This window comes from Protopterus annectens, chromosome 2.part1 (genome assembly GCF_019279795.1).
Source record: "Protopterus annectens isolate FY-2018-M chromosome 2.part1, PAN1.0, whole genome shotgun sequence".
NCBI lineage: Eukaryota > Metazoa > Chordata > Ceratodontiformes > Protopteridae > Protopterus > Protopterus annectens.
In genome coordinates, this window is record NC_056729.1 from 1,668,703,126 (window position 1) to 1,668,717,091 (window position 13,966).

A 13,966-nucleotide genomic window follows, 5' to 3' on the forward strand; every position below is an offset into this window, starting at 1 on the left:
GTTGCTAGGCCACCTGTGCTCCATTCCACAGGAACAAAGCCTGTGCTTAAGCTGTGATTGAAAAGGGTACTCAGTGGTGATGCTAGTTCATGTTCTAGCCTGTTGAGGAGATAGCCTGGGATGTTGTTTGGTCCCGTAGTGGCGGTGTTTTTTGCCTTGGACAAGGCTTTTCAGATATGTAGGGTAGGGAGGCATTTTGGGAGAAGGTTTTGTAGCAAGTTAGGAGAAGATAAGGGAGTGGCATATTTAACAGACCTATCTGCTAGCAGGTTTGCTATCTCTGTGGGGTCTGTGTGTGTGTGTGTGTGTGTGTATGTGATACCATTGGCCACTATTTCTGCAGATGCATTGGACCTACCCTTTAGGTTACGTAAAAAGCCTTACGGTTATGCTTGGATGTACTTGCTAAGTTTCTCTCAAAGGAGCCCTTGGAGGATTTGACAGGTTTTCTTATTTGCCTGTTAAGGCTGAGGAGGGTGCTTTTCCATTTGTTGGGGCCTTGCCTTTGTTTTCTTGGACAGCAACTTTTTGCATTTATTGTAAAGTTTGTTAATTCTGGATGCCCACCATGGCAGCTGGTTTTTACCTGGGACTCTGGCTTTGATTCTTTCTGGTACAGCCGAGTCTGTACACTTATGCAAGTGGTTGTACAGGGCTTTAGTGTAAGTGTTGGCATAGTTATCACTTCCAGTCTGGAGTGAGGCTTGGAATGCATTTATACCTTCACCTAGGAGGGTATAATTTGCCTTGGTGAAGTTTTTTAGTCTGATTTCACCCTTTGTTACTTCTTCTGTTAGTGTCAGCTTGAAGTTGACTGATTTGTGGTCAGTTTTAACTAATGAGGGTTCAGCAGTTGCAGCAGTGCATCTGTTTGACATATTGGTGAGGACCAGATCCAGAATGTTCATTCTGTTGTCGGGGTATTGACAGTTTGTTCCACGGCATTTCAGTTAACAAAGTCAAGGAACTTTTGTGCTAGCAAGTTAGGGCAAGCGTAAGTTTCCCAGTTGATGGTGGGATAATTGAAATCCCCCATAACCAGTGTGTTTGATAAAATTTGGATCGTCTCCAGTTTGGTCAAGTAGGCATTGCGACCCATGGAGGGGAGCTATAACTGGCTACGACTTGAATGGTGGATCTTACCCACCATAACCTGGACTTGGAGTAACTCCATGCAGTTGTCCAGTCTAAACATCTAAACAGGAGGTGAATTTATCTCTAATATAGATTGAAATACCTCCTACTATGTTTTTCACACGTTCATTTTGTGGTCTAAAGGTGTGGAAGGCGTTGTAGCCTTGCAGAGCCAGGGTACTCTCTAGAGGCCTTGAACCAAGTTTCTGTGACTGCATAGATATCTACATCTTCTAGTGATAGAAGTGCTTCTAGGGAGTGCAGTTTTTGGTTTAAGCTCCTAGCATTTAGCAGCATGACCCTTACTTTGTTCCGATTGGTTAATTTTACATTGGTAATGTTACAACCTTGTAATGTATACATTGCTAAAAAATCTGATGCCTGAGCCAAAACTTGCAGCTTGGAAGTGTAGTATTTTGTTTTTGGATCTGCTTAAAAAAAAGATCTGAAAAATCAGTCACTATGGTGATGTCTTCATATAATTTGCATTTCTTTCAGTGGTTTAGAAATGTGATTGTCGCCAGAGCTAAGATGTTCTTCGTGTTTCACTTTTGCAGTCATCCCCTGTGGGTTATCCCTGCTGTGGTAGCCCTCGGCCGACCTGAATACCAGAGTCAATGTTTTTCTGTGTCGGCTGCTGTCACTTGCTTCCTGACATCAAGTTGTCAGTGCTATAAAGGAAGGCAGCCGACGCCATTACATCAGTCTTTCTTGCTGTGGAGCCCATATCAGAAGCATTTTGAAAGTGTGCTGGTCGGTCGCAACCAGAGTTTGAATTACAGCTGAAAATGTCTAAAGCTAAGTAACCCATAGGGTATCCTTTTTTCTTGCACTAACCGATGTCCGAAAAAGTTAACAATTGTCTCGCCTGTGGAAAGCAAATACCACACTGAGACTTCCATTCATACTGCGCTACTTGTTTAGGCTCAGACCACAACGTTCCCCTTTGCCGGTTCTGTGCCCTCTCTAACGAGAGAACCATTCATCATAGAGCTCTTATTGTAGCCAGGTATTTTCGTTTTCCATCTTCGCATTCTGAAATGGCGTCCATCAGCCAACAATCCGTAGACATTCAGAAAAAAAACGTAAGAATAACGATAGAGACAGACCACACAAGGCTAAGCCTTCCAACGACTCTACCTCTAAGTAGGTCGTCAGTTCTCTGGAATTTAATGAGGTGCCTTTGCAGCCCCTGATGCCCAATTCGATACCTTCGCAGACCTCTACTGAGACCCTTTTGGAGTCTGGTATGCTGCAGAAGTCTTCTTCATCTTCTGAACCTTTGGTTGTCTCTTCCTTGGTTGGGTCTGGAGCCGCGACGCAGGCACTGGCTTCTGTGGAGTTTTTTTTTCACTACCAAATCTAGACAAAAACTGACATCATCTCCTCCGACTACCGTTTCTGTCATACCAGTGGATACTCTTAGGCCTAGAAGCAAGGCCACCCTTAGGAAAACTACCTCTAGTCACCATTTTACTCCTGCTCCACCACCCCAAGCTCAAATGATTAAAATGGTGGAGGATCTTATCACCCTTATTAGGGGTAGTCAGGCCACACCTTCTAAAAGGAAAAGAGACCTTTCTCCTGAAATACTGATGGATCAGGATTCTGAGGAGTCTCATTCAGATTTTGAAGAGGAACAACAACCTCTGACTGCTTATGAGGATTCAGATGCAGAGGAATCCATTCCTTCCGTCTCCCCACCAGAAGATCTTTCCTTTGGGGAAATCCTTCACACCCTCAGGGAACATTTCCACTGGGAATCCCATGATTTTCCTCAGTCTAAGATTCATAAATTCATATATTAGTACTAGGCTAACTGCCCATGTGGGCTGTTATAAGCCTACCCATTTACCCCATGTCAGAATCAAACCCTGCACCTTGTATCTATAAGGGAACACTTTAACCATTATGCCAACCTCCCACCCCAAGAAAAGACTAAGAGAGTTTCTAGACCTGCACCAGCACAGACCCTTGGCCATCCTTCCAATCTTAGAGGTGGTTGATGATGTCTTCCATGACTCCAACTTAACTCCTGACACCCTCCCACCTGCTCCCAGAACACCTGACAGTATTACAGAGTATCGGATTCTCACACATGCCTGTACAAAAATCCTGCTGCAGACCCATAGGTCATTACACAGGGACCAAAAGGAGCCAAGGCTAGTTCTGCAAAAAATCCTGTTCCTTCTAACAAGGACTCCAGAGCTCTGGACAGATGGGGTAAAAAAGTATACACCTCTGCAATCTTAGCTGTCAGAGCACTCAACTGTCAGTTCCACATGTTAAAGTATCAACAACACACTTTGGAACTATTAAAACAAAATATTTCTACCTTTCCTGACTGTGCCAATTCGAAAGAGTTAGCAGATTTACTGCACTCTACTTGTCAAGTGGCTAAACACTCCTTACACTGTGGATATGACATCCTAGAAGCCTCAAGCAGGCCAGCAGTCTCAGAATCTGTCATTAGGAGACATGTATGGTTGAAGGAACAACCTCTCCGTGATCATGTCAAATCTAAATTACTTGATGCACCCTTGGATAAGGACTGCTTTGGAGTAAAAGCAGAAGAGGTGCTTAAAAAGTTGGAAGATAAAGCAAAATCTGTGCAAACAGTAAAAGATTTCCTTCAGGTACAATCTCCTAGGTTCAGCAGTAATTTTCCCTCAAAACACTGGTCCTTTCCTGCACCTAGCAGACAGGGGCAAGGTAAGCCCCACAGGGACAGACCACCCAGGCTCCTATCCCAGGGACAGCCGAGAACCAAGCAGTGGACCACTTCCACTCCAATTGCAGGGAGTTCTAAGCCATCCCTCTGTGGCAAAAACTCTCAATGACTCCCTCTTCCCCCCTCTGCCCTCTTTTCATGCACCAAACACCGAGGAAGGATGTCCCGCTGCCAAGAAAATTGGCTTTCTGTAACAAAGGACCAATGGGTCTTAAAGATCATTTCAGGGGTACAAATTCTCTTTCAATGAACTCCCAATTCTAAGAAGGTACTCAGACTTGCCTCCAAATCAGTGGGCAGAGGCATTGAAACAAGTCCAAACTCTCATATCCCAAGGGGCAGTAGAACCTGTCCCTTCAGATCAAACAGGCAAAGGCTTTTATTCCAGACTATTCCTTGTTCCCAGAAAAGAGGGCATTTGGCGCCCCATCCCAGATCTATCCTTTCTGAACACCTTCCTGGTGGTCCCCAATTTCAAAATGCTGACTTTGCAGCATCTGCTGCCTATGCTGACAAAAAATGCCTGGTTAGTTACCCTAGATCTAAAAGATGGCTACCTCCCCATCCCCATAAGGGAATCCTGCAGGAAATTCCATCAGTTCAGAGCAGGCTCACGACACTTTCAGTTCCCTGCGCTACCGTTTGACTTATCTACTGCTCTCAGGGTATTTACCAAATGCTTAGCCCTGGCCATAGCCTTTTGCAGACAGAAAAATGTACAGATTTACCCTTACCTGGACGACTGTCTCATTCAGGCAGATTGCATAGAAAATCTCCTGAAGGACCTCGTCTTTATCAAAACCCTCCTAACCTCCTTAGGGTACACCATCAAAGAGAAGAAGTCAAAGCAAACACCCTCCAGGAAGTTCATTTTGTTGGGAGCACTGCTGGACACGCCATCCCAAATAGCCTTCCTATCCCCAGAAAAGCAGAGCTTCCTGCCTCTCTATTTTACCCAGCTGGCTTCCAAAAGTCACCTCACTGCGAGGAAGTTCCTACAAGCCTTGGGGTACATAGTCTTGCATCCTTCTAATTCCTCTGACCAGGCTTCACATGAGAAAACTTCAGTAGTACCTAAAGAACCTTTGGTGTCAGCACTCTCAACCTCTAGAGACCTGTCTCCCTCTGATCCACTGTATAAGGGCCGAGTTTCTCTGATGGGCAGGGGCCTGTGTCCAGAACAAGGGTTTTTCCTTCACCCTCTGCCCAATCGGGCAGACCATTACCACCGACGCCTCAGACATAGCTTGGGGTGCTCACCTAGAAGGAAGATGCACCCAAGGTCTTTGGGGATGCCCAGCACCTTCCCTTACACATCACCCAGAAGGAAGTCATGGCAGTACAAAAGGATCGGACATCCTTCAAACCCCATCTCAAGCCAGGGGTTCTCCTTATTGAAACAGACAACACCACAGTAATGTGGTACATCAACAAACAGGGTGGGACCCAATCTAACCCTCTGTGCAGGCTGGCCATGAACCTCTAGCTGATAGCCTCTTCCATGGGATTACACCTGATAGCCCAGTACCTATCAGGGATCAACAACACCCTGGCAGACTATGTAAGCAGAAACTTACTTAGACTTAGAATGGCAGCTCCACAGAAAAATCTTTTTACAAATCACTCAGGCATGGGGGACTCCAGAGGTGGATCTCTTTGCTTCGCATCTCAACCATCAGCTGAAACAAATTCTGTACCAGGGAGTATCGCCACCTAGCGTGGAAAGTGGATGTCTTGTCCTTCCCCTGGAAACACCCTCTTTGTGTACAAATTCCCCCTTCTGCCTCTTATTTCAAAGGTACTGATCAAAATAAGGGAGGAGAGACCAAAGGCCATCCTCATTGCTCCAGATTGGCCCAGACAACATTTGTACCCCTTACTGCGCAGCCTGACATTACAACCTTCCAGGCAGCTTCCCCTGATCTCAGACCTCTTAACTCAGGTGAGGGGGGGGGATGCTGCACCCAGACTTGCAAACTTTCAAACTATCAGCATGGCTAATACTCTAAAGGCAAACAAGGGGCCCCTGTTAAGCAAACAGGTCCTAGACATTATCACAGAGGCCAGAAGGCCTAGCACCAGAAAATCTTACACAGGAAAATGGAAAAGATTCTGCTCTTGGAGCCAGTCCAGAGGGGGCAATACCTCACAACCCTCCATCCCTCTTATCCTGGACTACCTAGTGGAGCTACTTAATAGTGGCCTGTACTACTTCTCTATTAAAATCCATGCCTCAGCCATTTCAGCTCATTTTCATAAAGAACAGCCCATGTTCTCTCATACTTTGATTAAACAATTCCTCTGAGGGGCTTCTAATATCAGACCTCCCAGAAGGCCACCTACTCCAGCCATGGACCTGAATTATTTTTTTTTTTTGGAAAAACTAACTTTACCACCCTTCGAACCTGCTGCTTCAGCAGAACTAAGATACCTCTCCTGGAAGACTGCTTTTCTCCTAGCTATCACCTCAGTCAGAAGGGTTTCCGAACTTCAGACACTGATGGCCATTGAGCCCTTCATCATCTTCCATGCAGACAGGGTCTCCCTGAGGACTAATCCCTCCTTTATGCCAAAGGTGGTATCTAATGTAACTCTCAACCAGGCCATACATCTACCCACCTTCTTTCTTAACCCTCAAAACAAGGGGAAAAAATTATTCACTCACTAGACATGCACAGACAGCTCAGATACTATCTGGACCATACTAAACCCTTCAGGAACACAGACTTAACTACTTCTCAGCTTTGCGCCAGGGCCAGAGGGGAAGCCCATTTCCAAACAAACAATTTCCAAATGGATATCACACTGTATCCATTTCTGCTACAGATTGCATGGGAACCCCCCCTCCCAAGTCTATTCAAACCCATTCTACTAGGGCATCCTCCACTTCCACAGCATTCCTCAGAGGAGTTCCCATCAGGGACATCCTGGAAGCTGCCACCTGGACTTCTGTCCATACCTTTACCAAGCATTACCACCTACCTGTATTTTCTAAGGCTAGGGCAGGGTTTGCCTGTGCAGTTCTGCAGGGCATGCTGACCCATTCCTTGGTCTCTTACTAATCCTACCACCCCTCTCCTCAGGTTTGGGAAATGTCCCAAAGGTGATGACTGCAACAGTGAAACACGAGGAACATAGTACAGTTGTGTACACTTACCATAAATGTAGATGTCTGAGTGTATTCACTGTTGCAGTCCTGGTTTCCCACCTTCCTTCCCCCTTATATCTTCTTTCTTTAGGGAGACATGAGTTTCTAACGGTGGCTTTTAGCCACCAGGACCACTTTGCCATATTTACTTGGGCCTCTGACTAGTTAGGGCAAGAAAAACTGATGTAATGGCATCGGCTACCTTTCTTTATAGCACTCATGATCTGACGTCAGGCAGGAAGCGACAGCAGCCGACACAGAAAAATATTGACTCTGGTATTCTGGCCGGCTGAGGGCTACCACAGCAGGGTTAACCCACAGGTGATGACTGCAACAGTGAATACACTCTAACATCTACATTTATAGTAAGTGTACACAACTGTAGTTTCCTTTATTCCCACTGACCATCACCCAGAGTGTGAGGAGCTTCTATCCTTGGCTGCATAGAAGGCTCTGCACACGGTTGTCATCTTTGTCTTGTCTGTGGGGGTAGCTGAGGCACATGAGGCTGGCGAGAGATGAATATCTGTATTTATTGGATGTTTGAGCATTTGTTTGTGTGTTCTGAACATGGTTACAATACGTCTCTCTAACATTGTGTGACAGTCTGACTAGCAGGCTTGTTTAGATAGCATGTGGTGTAGATTTGTGTTGCTGTGCATTACATGCACATTATAAGCATTGCTGTACTAATTTCTGTGATGTGTGCAGTCTAGTCTTCAAATGCATTTCACAAACTTTCTTTTAGGTTGATATTGCCTTCAACAAGCCCACGGTGGTCAAAAGTCCGTTTGGATATCAAGATGTACCTTGGAGGTGTTGTTCAGGTAATGTTTTTCTTCTTTGTGTGAGATTTGTTTGCATGAAGACAGTGAAGTTAAAAAAATAAATAAATAAAGAAGTGATAAAAAAGAGAAGAATCAGGAACGCAAAAGAAACGTAGAAAAGCTTAATGGTAAACGTGAAAGGAAATGCTGCTTACATAAATCAGGTTAAAGGTGTCGAAAGTAATATCGAGCTTGGAAAAAGTGTAGCAGCAAAGTTGAGACTGCTTAATTTTATATGGCAACTTGCAGTGATGTTGCACATTTGTGAAAACATTGCCACCTTGTGTGCAATCTCTAAACTAAACTGGAAACTGAGAGTACTAATCAAGTCCAGCAAGGCCAATTACAAGGTCAGGAAAGCCTCGTAGGCCAAATACAAGCACAAGGCTTCCTGCAACTTTATCAGAAGCCTCAGACAGCACACATCAGTGTACCGAACTGCTATAAAATGTTGCCACCTTCAATGAGCAGAGTGACACAGCAGATTTGCTAGCTGACGAATTCAGCTCGGACCTCACCCCCAACTCCCTCCAATGTCTCCCTCATAAAATACTTCTAGCATAGCCCCCCCCCAACTATTAATAGACAGCAGGTCCTGGCGGTGCTTGCTAAGGCCAAAAACAAAGCTTCAGTGGATCCCGACAGTATCCTGGAATGCTCAGTAAATAGTTTGAAACATGAACTATCAGGACCACTGAGTCACTTTTCAAATGTAGCCTCAAAGTAGGCTTTGTACCACGTGAATGGAGGGCTAAAATGGTTATCCCACTTCACTAGGGTGGACTAGGATCATCAACCAACCCCAGGAACTACAGACCTGTTATTCTGACTAGTTTGATAAGCAAAGCCATGGAACAAGTTATCATGGAACTGATCAAAGACACAGGCAACTGTCAGACACTAGAATCAACCCAATTTGGCTGTGTCATAGGGAAGGTCATGCCTACAAAACCTGGTGGACTTTTTTAAGAAAGTCACCAAGGCAGTGGGTGAGGGGAAAGCAGTGCATACCACTTACCTGGACCTAGCTATGGCATTTGATACAGTACCCCACTCTATATACACACACATTTATTTATTTTACATTTGTTTACCGGGATAGTCCGACTGGATACATGTCCATTTTCAGCGGAGGCCAGGAGAAAAAAGCTCCACATAGTCAAACATTCAAAAGGTTACACAAGAAGTTAGAACACAATTAGAATATATAAAAACAAAAGTGGTAATATATTTTATGTACCTTGATTCAGTAATGTTCCCTAGTAGTGACTCACAATTCTCATGGACAGACACAATTACAAGTAAGACTGGATACACATAGCATGGTGATGTAGTTAGATGTTATGATAATTACTGATTATGCTATGATAGTTACTGATTATGCTATTGTTTTATAACTTAATCCGGGTTGGTACATGGGCATAGCCAGTTCAATTTGAGATACTGTTTGAGGTTTTTTTTGAAGAGACTTGTGGAGGATTGTAGGGTTATATAGTTTGGCAAGGCATTCAGGTTTTGCCAACAAAGATGGTGAACAGGGCTTCACCAGCTGAGTTATTAGCTTTGTGGGTTTGGACCAGTAATTTGTCGGCTGACCGTAGGGATCTCAGGTTGCTATATGGCTTAAAAATATTTGTAAAAGAGGGGATATCTTTAGGGTGGTACAGAACTTTATGCGCTATTAAGAGTTGATTGAATTGAATTGAGCTGGGCAGTTCTAGCCGTTCTAGTTGTTTCAGGTTATGGCTGTGATGGGTTCTATAGGTAGAGCCAGTGGTGAATCTGGCAATATGGTTGTAGCTATGGGACAGCTTACTTCGGTTTTATTGAGGTTTGCGAGTACAGGTGAGGCATATAAAAGAGTAGAGAGTAGGTGTGATCGGGCGATTTTAGTCCTAGCCGGTGGGGTTAAGAGTGTCTTGTTTCTATACAGTGATTCAAGCTTCTTCTTGATGGTCTGTACAGTGTTGTTGATGTGTAGGTCAAATTTGAGATTATTGTCTATGATAACCCCTAGAAATTTAGTGTGTTGATCTGGGGAGATAGTGGTGCCATTGTTAGACGTGACAGAGAATGAAAGTGTGGCATATCTACTAGTGTGGGTGAAGAGTAGAAGTTTAGTTTTATTGGGGTTCAGTAGTAGGTGTTAGTTGGTGAGCCAGTTCTCAATAGTGTTAAATGTATTTTGGGTTAAGATTTGTAGTTCGGATGGGGAGGTGGCTGAACAGATTTGAGTAGAATCATCTGCATATTGAATACAGGTAGCTTTAGGGATAGCAGTGTGAAGATTATTGATAAAGTAGATGAGTAGTGGGCCTAGTATGGAGCCTTGAGGGATGCCAAGTGTGAGAGGTAGCTGACTGGAGAGTTTGCCCTGCCATAGTACCGCCTGTTGTCTACCATTTAGGTAGGAATGGAACCACTGGGTAGTGTGCATGCTGAGGGAAATGGATTGTAGAGAAAGAATAAGAAGTTCATGGTTGACCATGTCAAAGCCTTTTGAAAGGTCAAGGAAGAGGGCGGAGGTCAGCCTATTGTCATTTCTGTTATTGTTTATGGCAGTAGTAAAGGAAAGGAGGGCTGAGGTGGTGCTGTGATATGGCCTGAAGCCATGCTGGGAGTTTGATAGTAAGTTATTCTGTGTAAGGTATTGCATTAGTTGCTTGTGTACACATTTCTCCATTTTGGCTAGTGGGGAACAAATGGCAATGGGTCCTATAGTTGGACATGTCTGTTGAGCTACCACCTTTGTGGAGTGGGATGACGTGGGAAATTTTCTAGAGGGAGGGGATAGCATTTTCAGAAAAGGTTCTGTTAAGGATAGATATGGGATATGCAATGGCATCTGCAGCTATTTGCATGTACTCTGCAGGGAGTAGGCCAGCAGCGAGGGTGGTAGGTTTTAGTTTATTTTGGAGAATTTTGATAAAACTAGTGGATATTGGCTGGAGGCTGAATTTTGGGTGATTTGTGGATAAATTAGGCATGTGGTTTAAGTTTGTGGAGGTTAGGTGATCTGCTAGGGATTGGATTGTTTTGGTGAAAAAGTTATTATAAGCGCTAGCTATGGTCTCTGGGAAACTATGGGTATGGTTGGCCGGGGTTGGGATGGTAGAATGTCCTGGATGAAGTAGTTGATTTAAGCCTGCCCAGAACTTTTGGGGGTTGTTTTGATGTTTTTGTAGGAGATTATGGTAGAAGCTTTTTTTATCCAGTAAAATAGATTTTTTTGTGTCATTCCGGAGTTGACATTATTGTAGATGGTCAAGTGGGGCTTTGGTTGTTCTCCAGCTGGCCCAGGCTTTGTTTCTAGCTTTGATTTTAGATTTGGTCTCTTTTGTGAGCCATGGTGCTGTGTTTGATCTAGACTTTATTGTACGTGCTGGAGCATGGGAATCAAGGATACGTAGGAATTTAGTGTTAAAGTGAGCTACAGCCTCTTGTAATGGTAGATTTTTTAGTTTTGACCAGTCGGCTGTTTGTAGTTCGTTTAGGAATATTGCGGTGTCACGGTTTTTTCTGTTTCTCACTGTTTTATATTTGGTCTGGTGAGGGTTTCCTACCTTACGTTTTGTGATACAGGTTAGAAAATGGTCGCTAAGGTTGTCAGGGAGACTGCCAGCTGTATACAGTTGGGGATGGTTGTTAACTAGGATCCAGTCCAGGGTACTTTCCCTGTTGGTCGGTTTGTTTATCCTAGTGGGAGAGGTTATGGTCTGTTTAAAACCCAGATAAGTTTATAGGAGTGGGGGGGGGGTTCAGAGGAGCAGGGGTGCCAGTCTGTGTTAAAGTCACCAAGAACTATGGTTTCTTGGGGATAAGTAGTGGATAACCAGTACAGGATATCCTCTAGGGTATTTAAGTTGTTGCCTGGCAGAATGTATCCACAGACGATGTTTAAACATTTGTACTGGTTAATCTGTAATTTGGTTATGAGGAGTTGAGCATTGTTGAATTGGGGTGGTTGAATGGTGTCTCTATTAACAGTTGAGTGTTTTTGTAAAGGACTGCTATCCCACCTCCTTTCCTAGTAGCGCGGTCTAACTGGTGTATATTATATCTTGGGGGTAGTATCTCATTGTCGGTAGTACTAGGTTTTAGCCAGGTTTCTGTAAGACACATAATGCCTGGGGAGTGGGTTGCTAGGAGGGCGTGTAGGTTGTGAATCTTATTGTTAATACTTCTAATATTTAGGTGAAATGCTAGGAGGGAACTAGTGGGAGTAAAAAGGGGTAGCTTGACTGTGGGGGTTGTGGTAGGGGAGTGGAGGTTATTGGGTGTGGGTGGGCCAGGGTTGGGATGAATATCCCCGTGTGTTATAAGGTTATAGTGACAGGATAGTCTAAGTTTTAGGAGTTTGTTTATTAGTTTTATATAGTCTTTGTCTTTAGGATTGTGTTTTGTGGTTTTACAGGGGTGATATATTATTGAGGGTCGTATATTCGGTTTGCTGGGGATGGCACAGTGTTTGGTGTTATTTGTATAGTTGTGGGTGTCTGTTTGACCTTGTGGGTAGTGAATACCATGGTCAAGTATTTGTTCGTAGGCAGTAAGATGGTAAAATAGAAACAGTACAGGCATTAGGGTAATTAGTATTTTTTTTTACTTCTTTGCATTTTGTTGGAGGGGGGGGCGGGGGGGCCAAATTTGATGGTTGATTGTGATAACAGGGTGTGTAAGAATGGAAGAGAAGAAAAATGGGTGTGGGGGGATGGCTGTTCAGTGATTGGATCTTGGTATGAGGGGAGTGGCTGAGCATACTTTAATTGTAGGAGTAGTGGGGGCAGGTGAGAATTGGGGGCAGGGAGGGGAGCAGAGTGATCCCGAGCGCAGCAAGGGTGAGCGGAGTAGGGCTAACACTGACTCCAAGTATTTCCCTGGGCTTATGGTATGTTAAGGTAACGTTTTGACTGTATTTAGATTTGTGTCTTTTTACACCAAATTTTTTAGGCTATTTATACACTTGCAGAATAAAGTAATAGCTGCAGGGTATAATTTTCTGGGCTATGTGAGGCGGTGCAGGGTGGAATTACTGTTGTAGCAGTTTAACCTGTTTGATGAAAATGGGGGTGGAGGAAGAGAGAAGGCAGTAGGAGTGGTTAGAGAGGGACCTTGATTGACTCAAGACAACACACCAGAGGTAAGTTTAATGTAAGGGCCTAAAACCTGCACTCAGCACTTAATGTTGTTTATGTTTAGCAGGAAAGACAAACCAACAGTATACACTTTTGAGGATTTTTACAAGGGTTACTTGTTCAATGTCAGATAAGTAAAACTTTGATACAGGAAATCTGTGTGTAGAAAGCCAGAAAAGTACAAGGTATACCTGTAAAAACTAGGGTCAGAGACACTAATGTAAGAGTCGGTGTACCTTAGTTACAGGGGAAGGAGGTAAACACTCAAGTAGAAAAGAGCCCTATGGCTGACCAAAATAGTGACTTGCTTAGTTACACAGCACTGTAAGAGTAAGCTTAACAAATGTTTTTATATGTGTAACCTACTCTGTTTAATTGCTGGGAGAAAAACTGTTTTTGTTGAGAGAGTGGTAGCCAAATTGCAATCCTGTCGATACTGTTATGCAGCAGCTGCAGTATGCTAGTGGAGGTAAACGGAGTCACATCAGGTCAGCCAACGGGGGAAGAGAAAGGGAAATCCTAAGCACCTAGATTTGAAAAAAACACATGTATACATATGTATGTATGTGTATACATATATATATATATATATATATATATATATATGCGTGCACACACATTATTTATTTATATATATATATATATATATATATATATATATGTACACACGCGCGTGCACACACACGTGTGTGTGTGTGTGTGTGTGTGTGTGTGTGTGTGTGTGTGTATATATATATATATATATATATATATGTGTGTGTGTGTGTATATATATATATATATATATATATATATATATATATAGATATATATATATATATATATATATATATATATATATATAGATATATATATATATATATATATAGATATAGATATACTAACTAGCTGTACCCGACCACGTGTTGCTGTGGCTCAATCTGGTTAAATGGAAAAGAAAGAAAACAGAAAGTGCACGTTTCTAATATGTTTAATTTCACAATGCTTGTGG

The 13,966-nt window shown here is 43.3% G+C and overlaps 1 protein-coding gene across 1 annotated transcript in view; it reads left to right on the forward strand.

Moving 5' to 3' along the window:
• Positions 1 to 13,966, forward strand: part of NOC2L (NOC2 like nucleolar associated transcriptional repressor) — a 1,272,638-nt gene that overhangs the window by 476,039 nt on the left and 782,633 nt on the right. Inside the window, exon 7 of the mRNA XM_044063595.1 lies at positions 7,762 to 7,840. Coding sequence (XP_043919530.1) covers positions 7,762 to 7,840 — 79 coding nt within the window. The remainder of the gene's footprint in view (positions 1 to 7,761; positions 7,841 to 13,966) is intronic.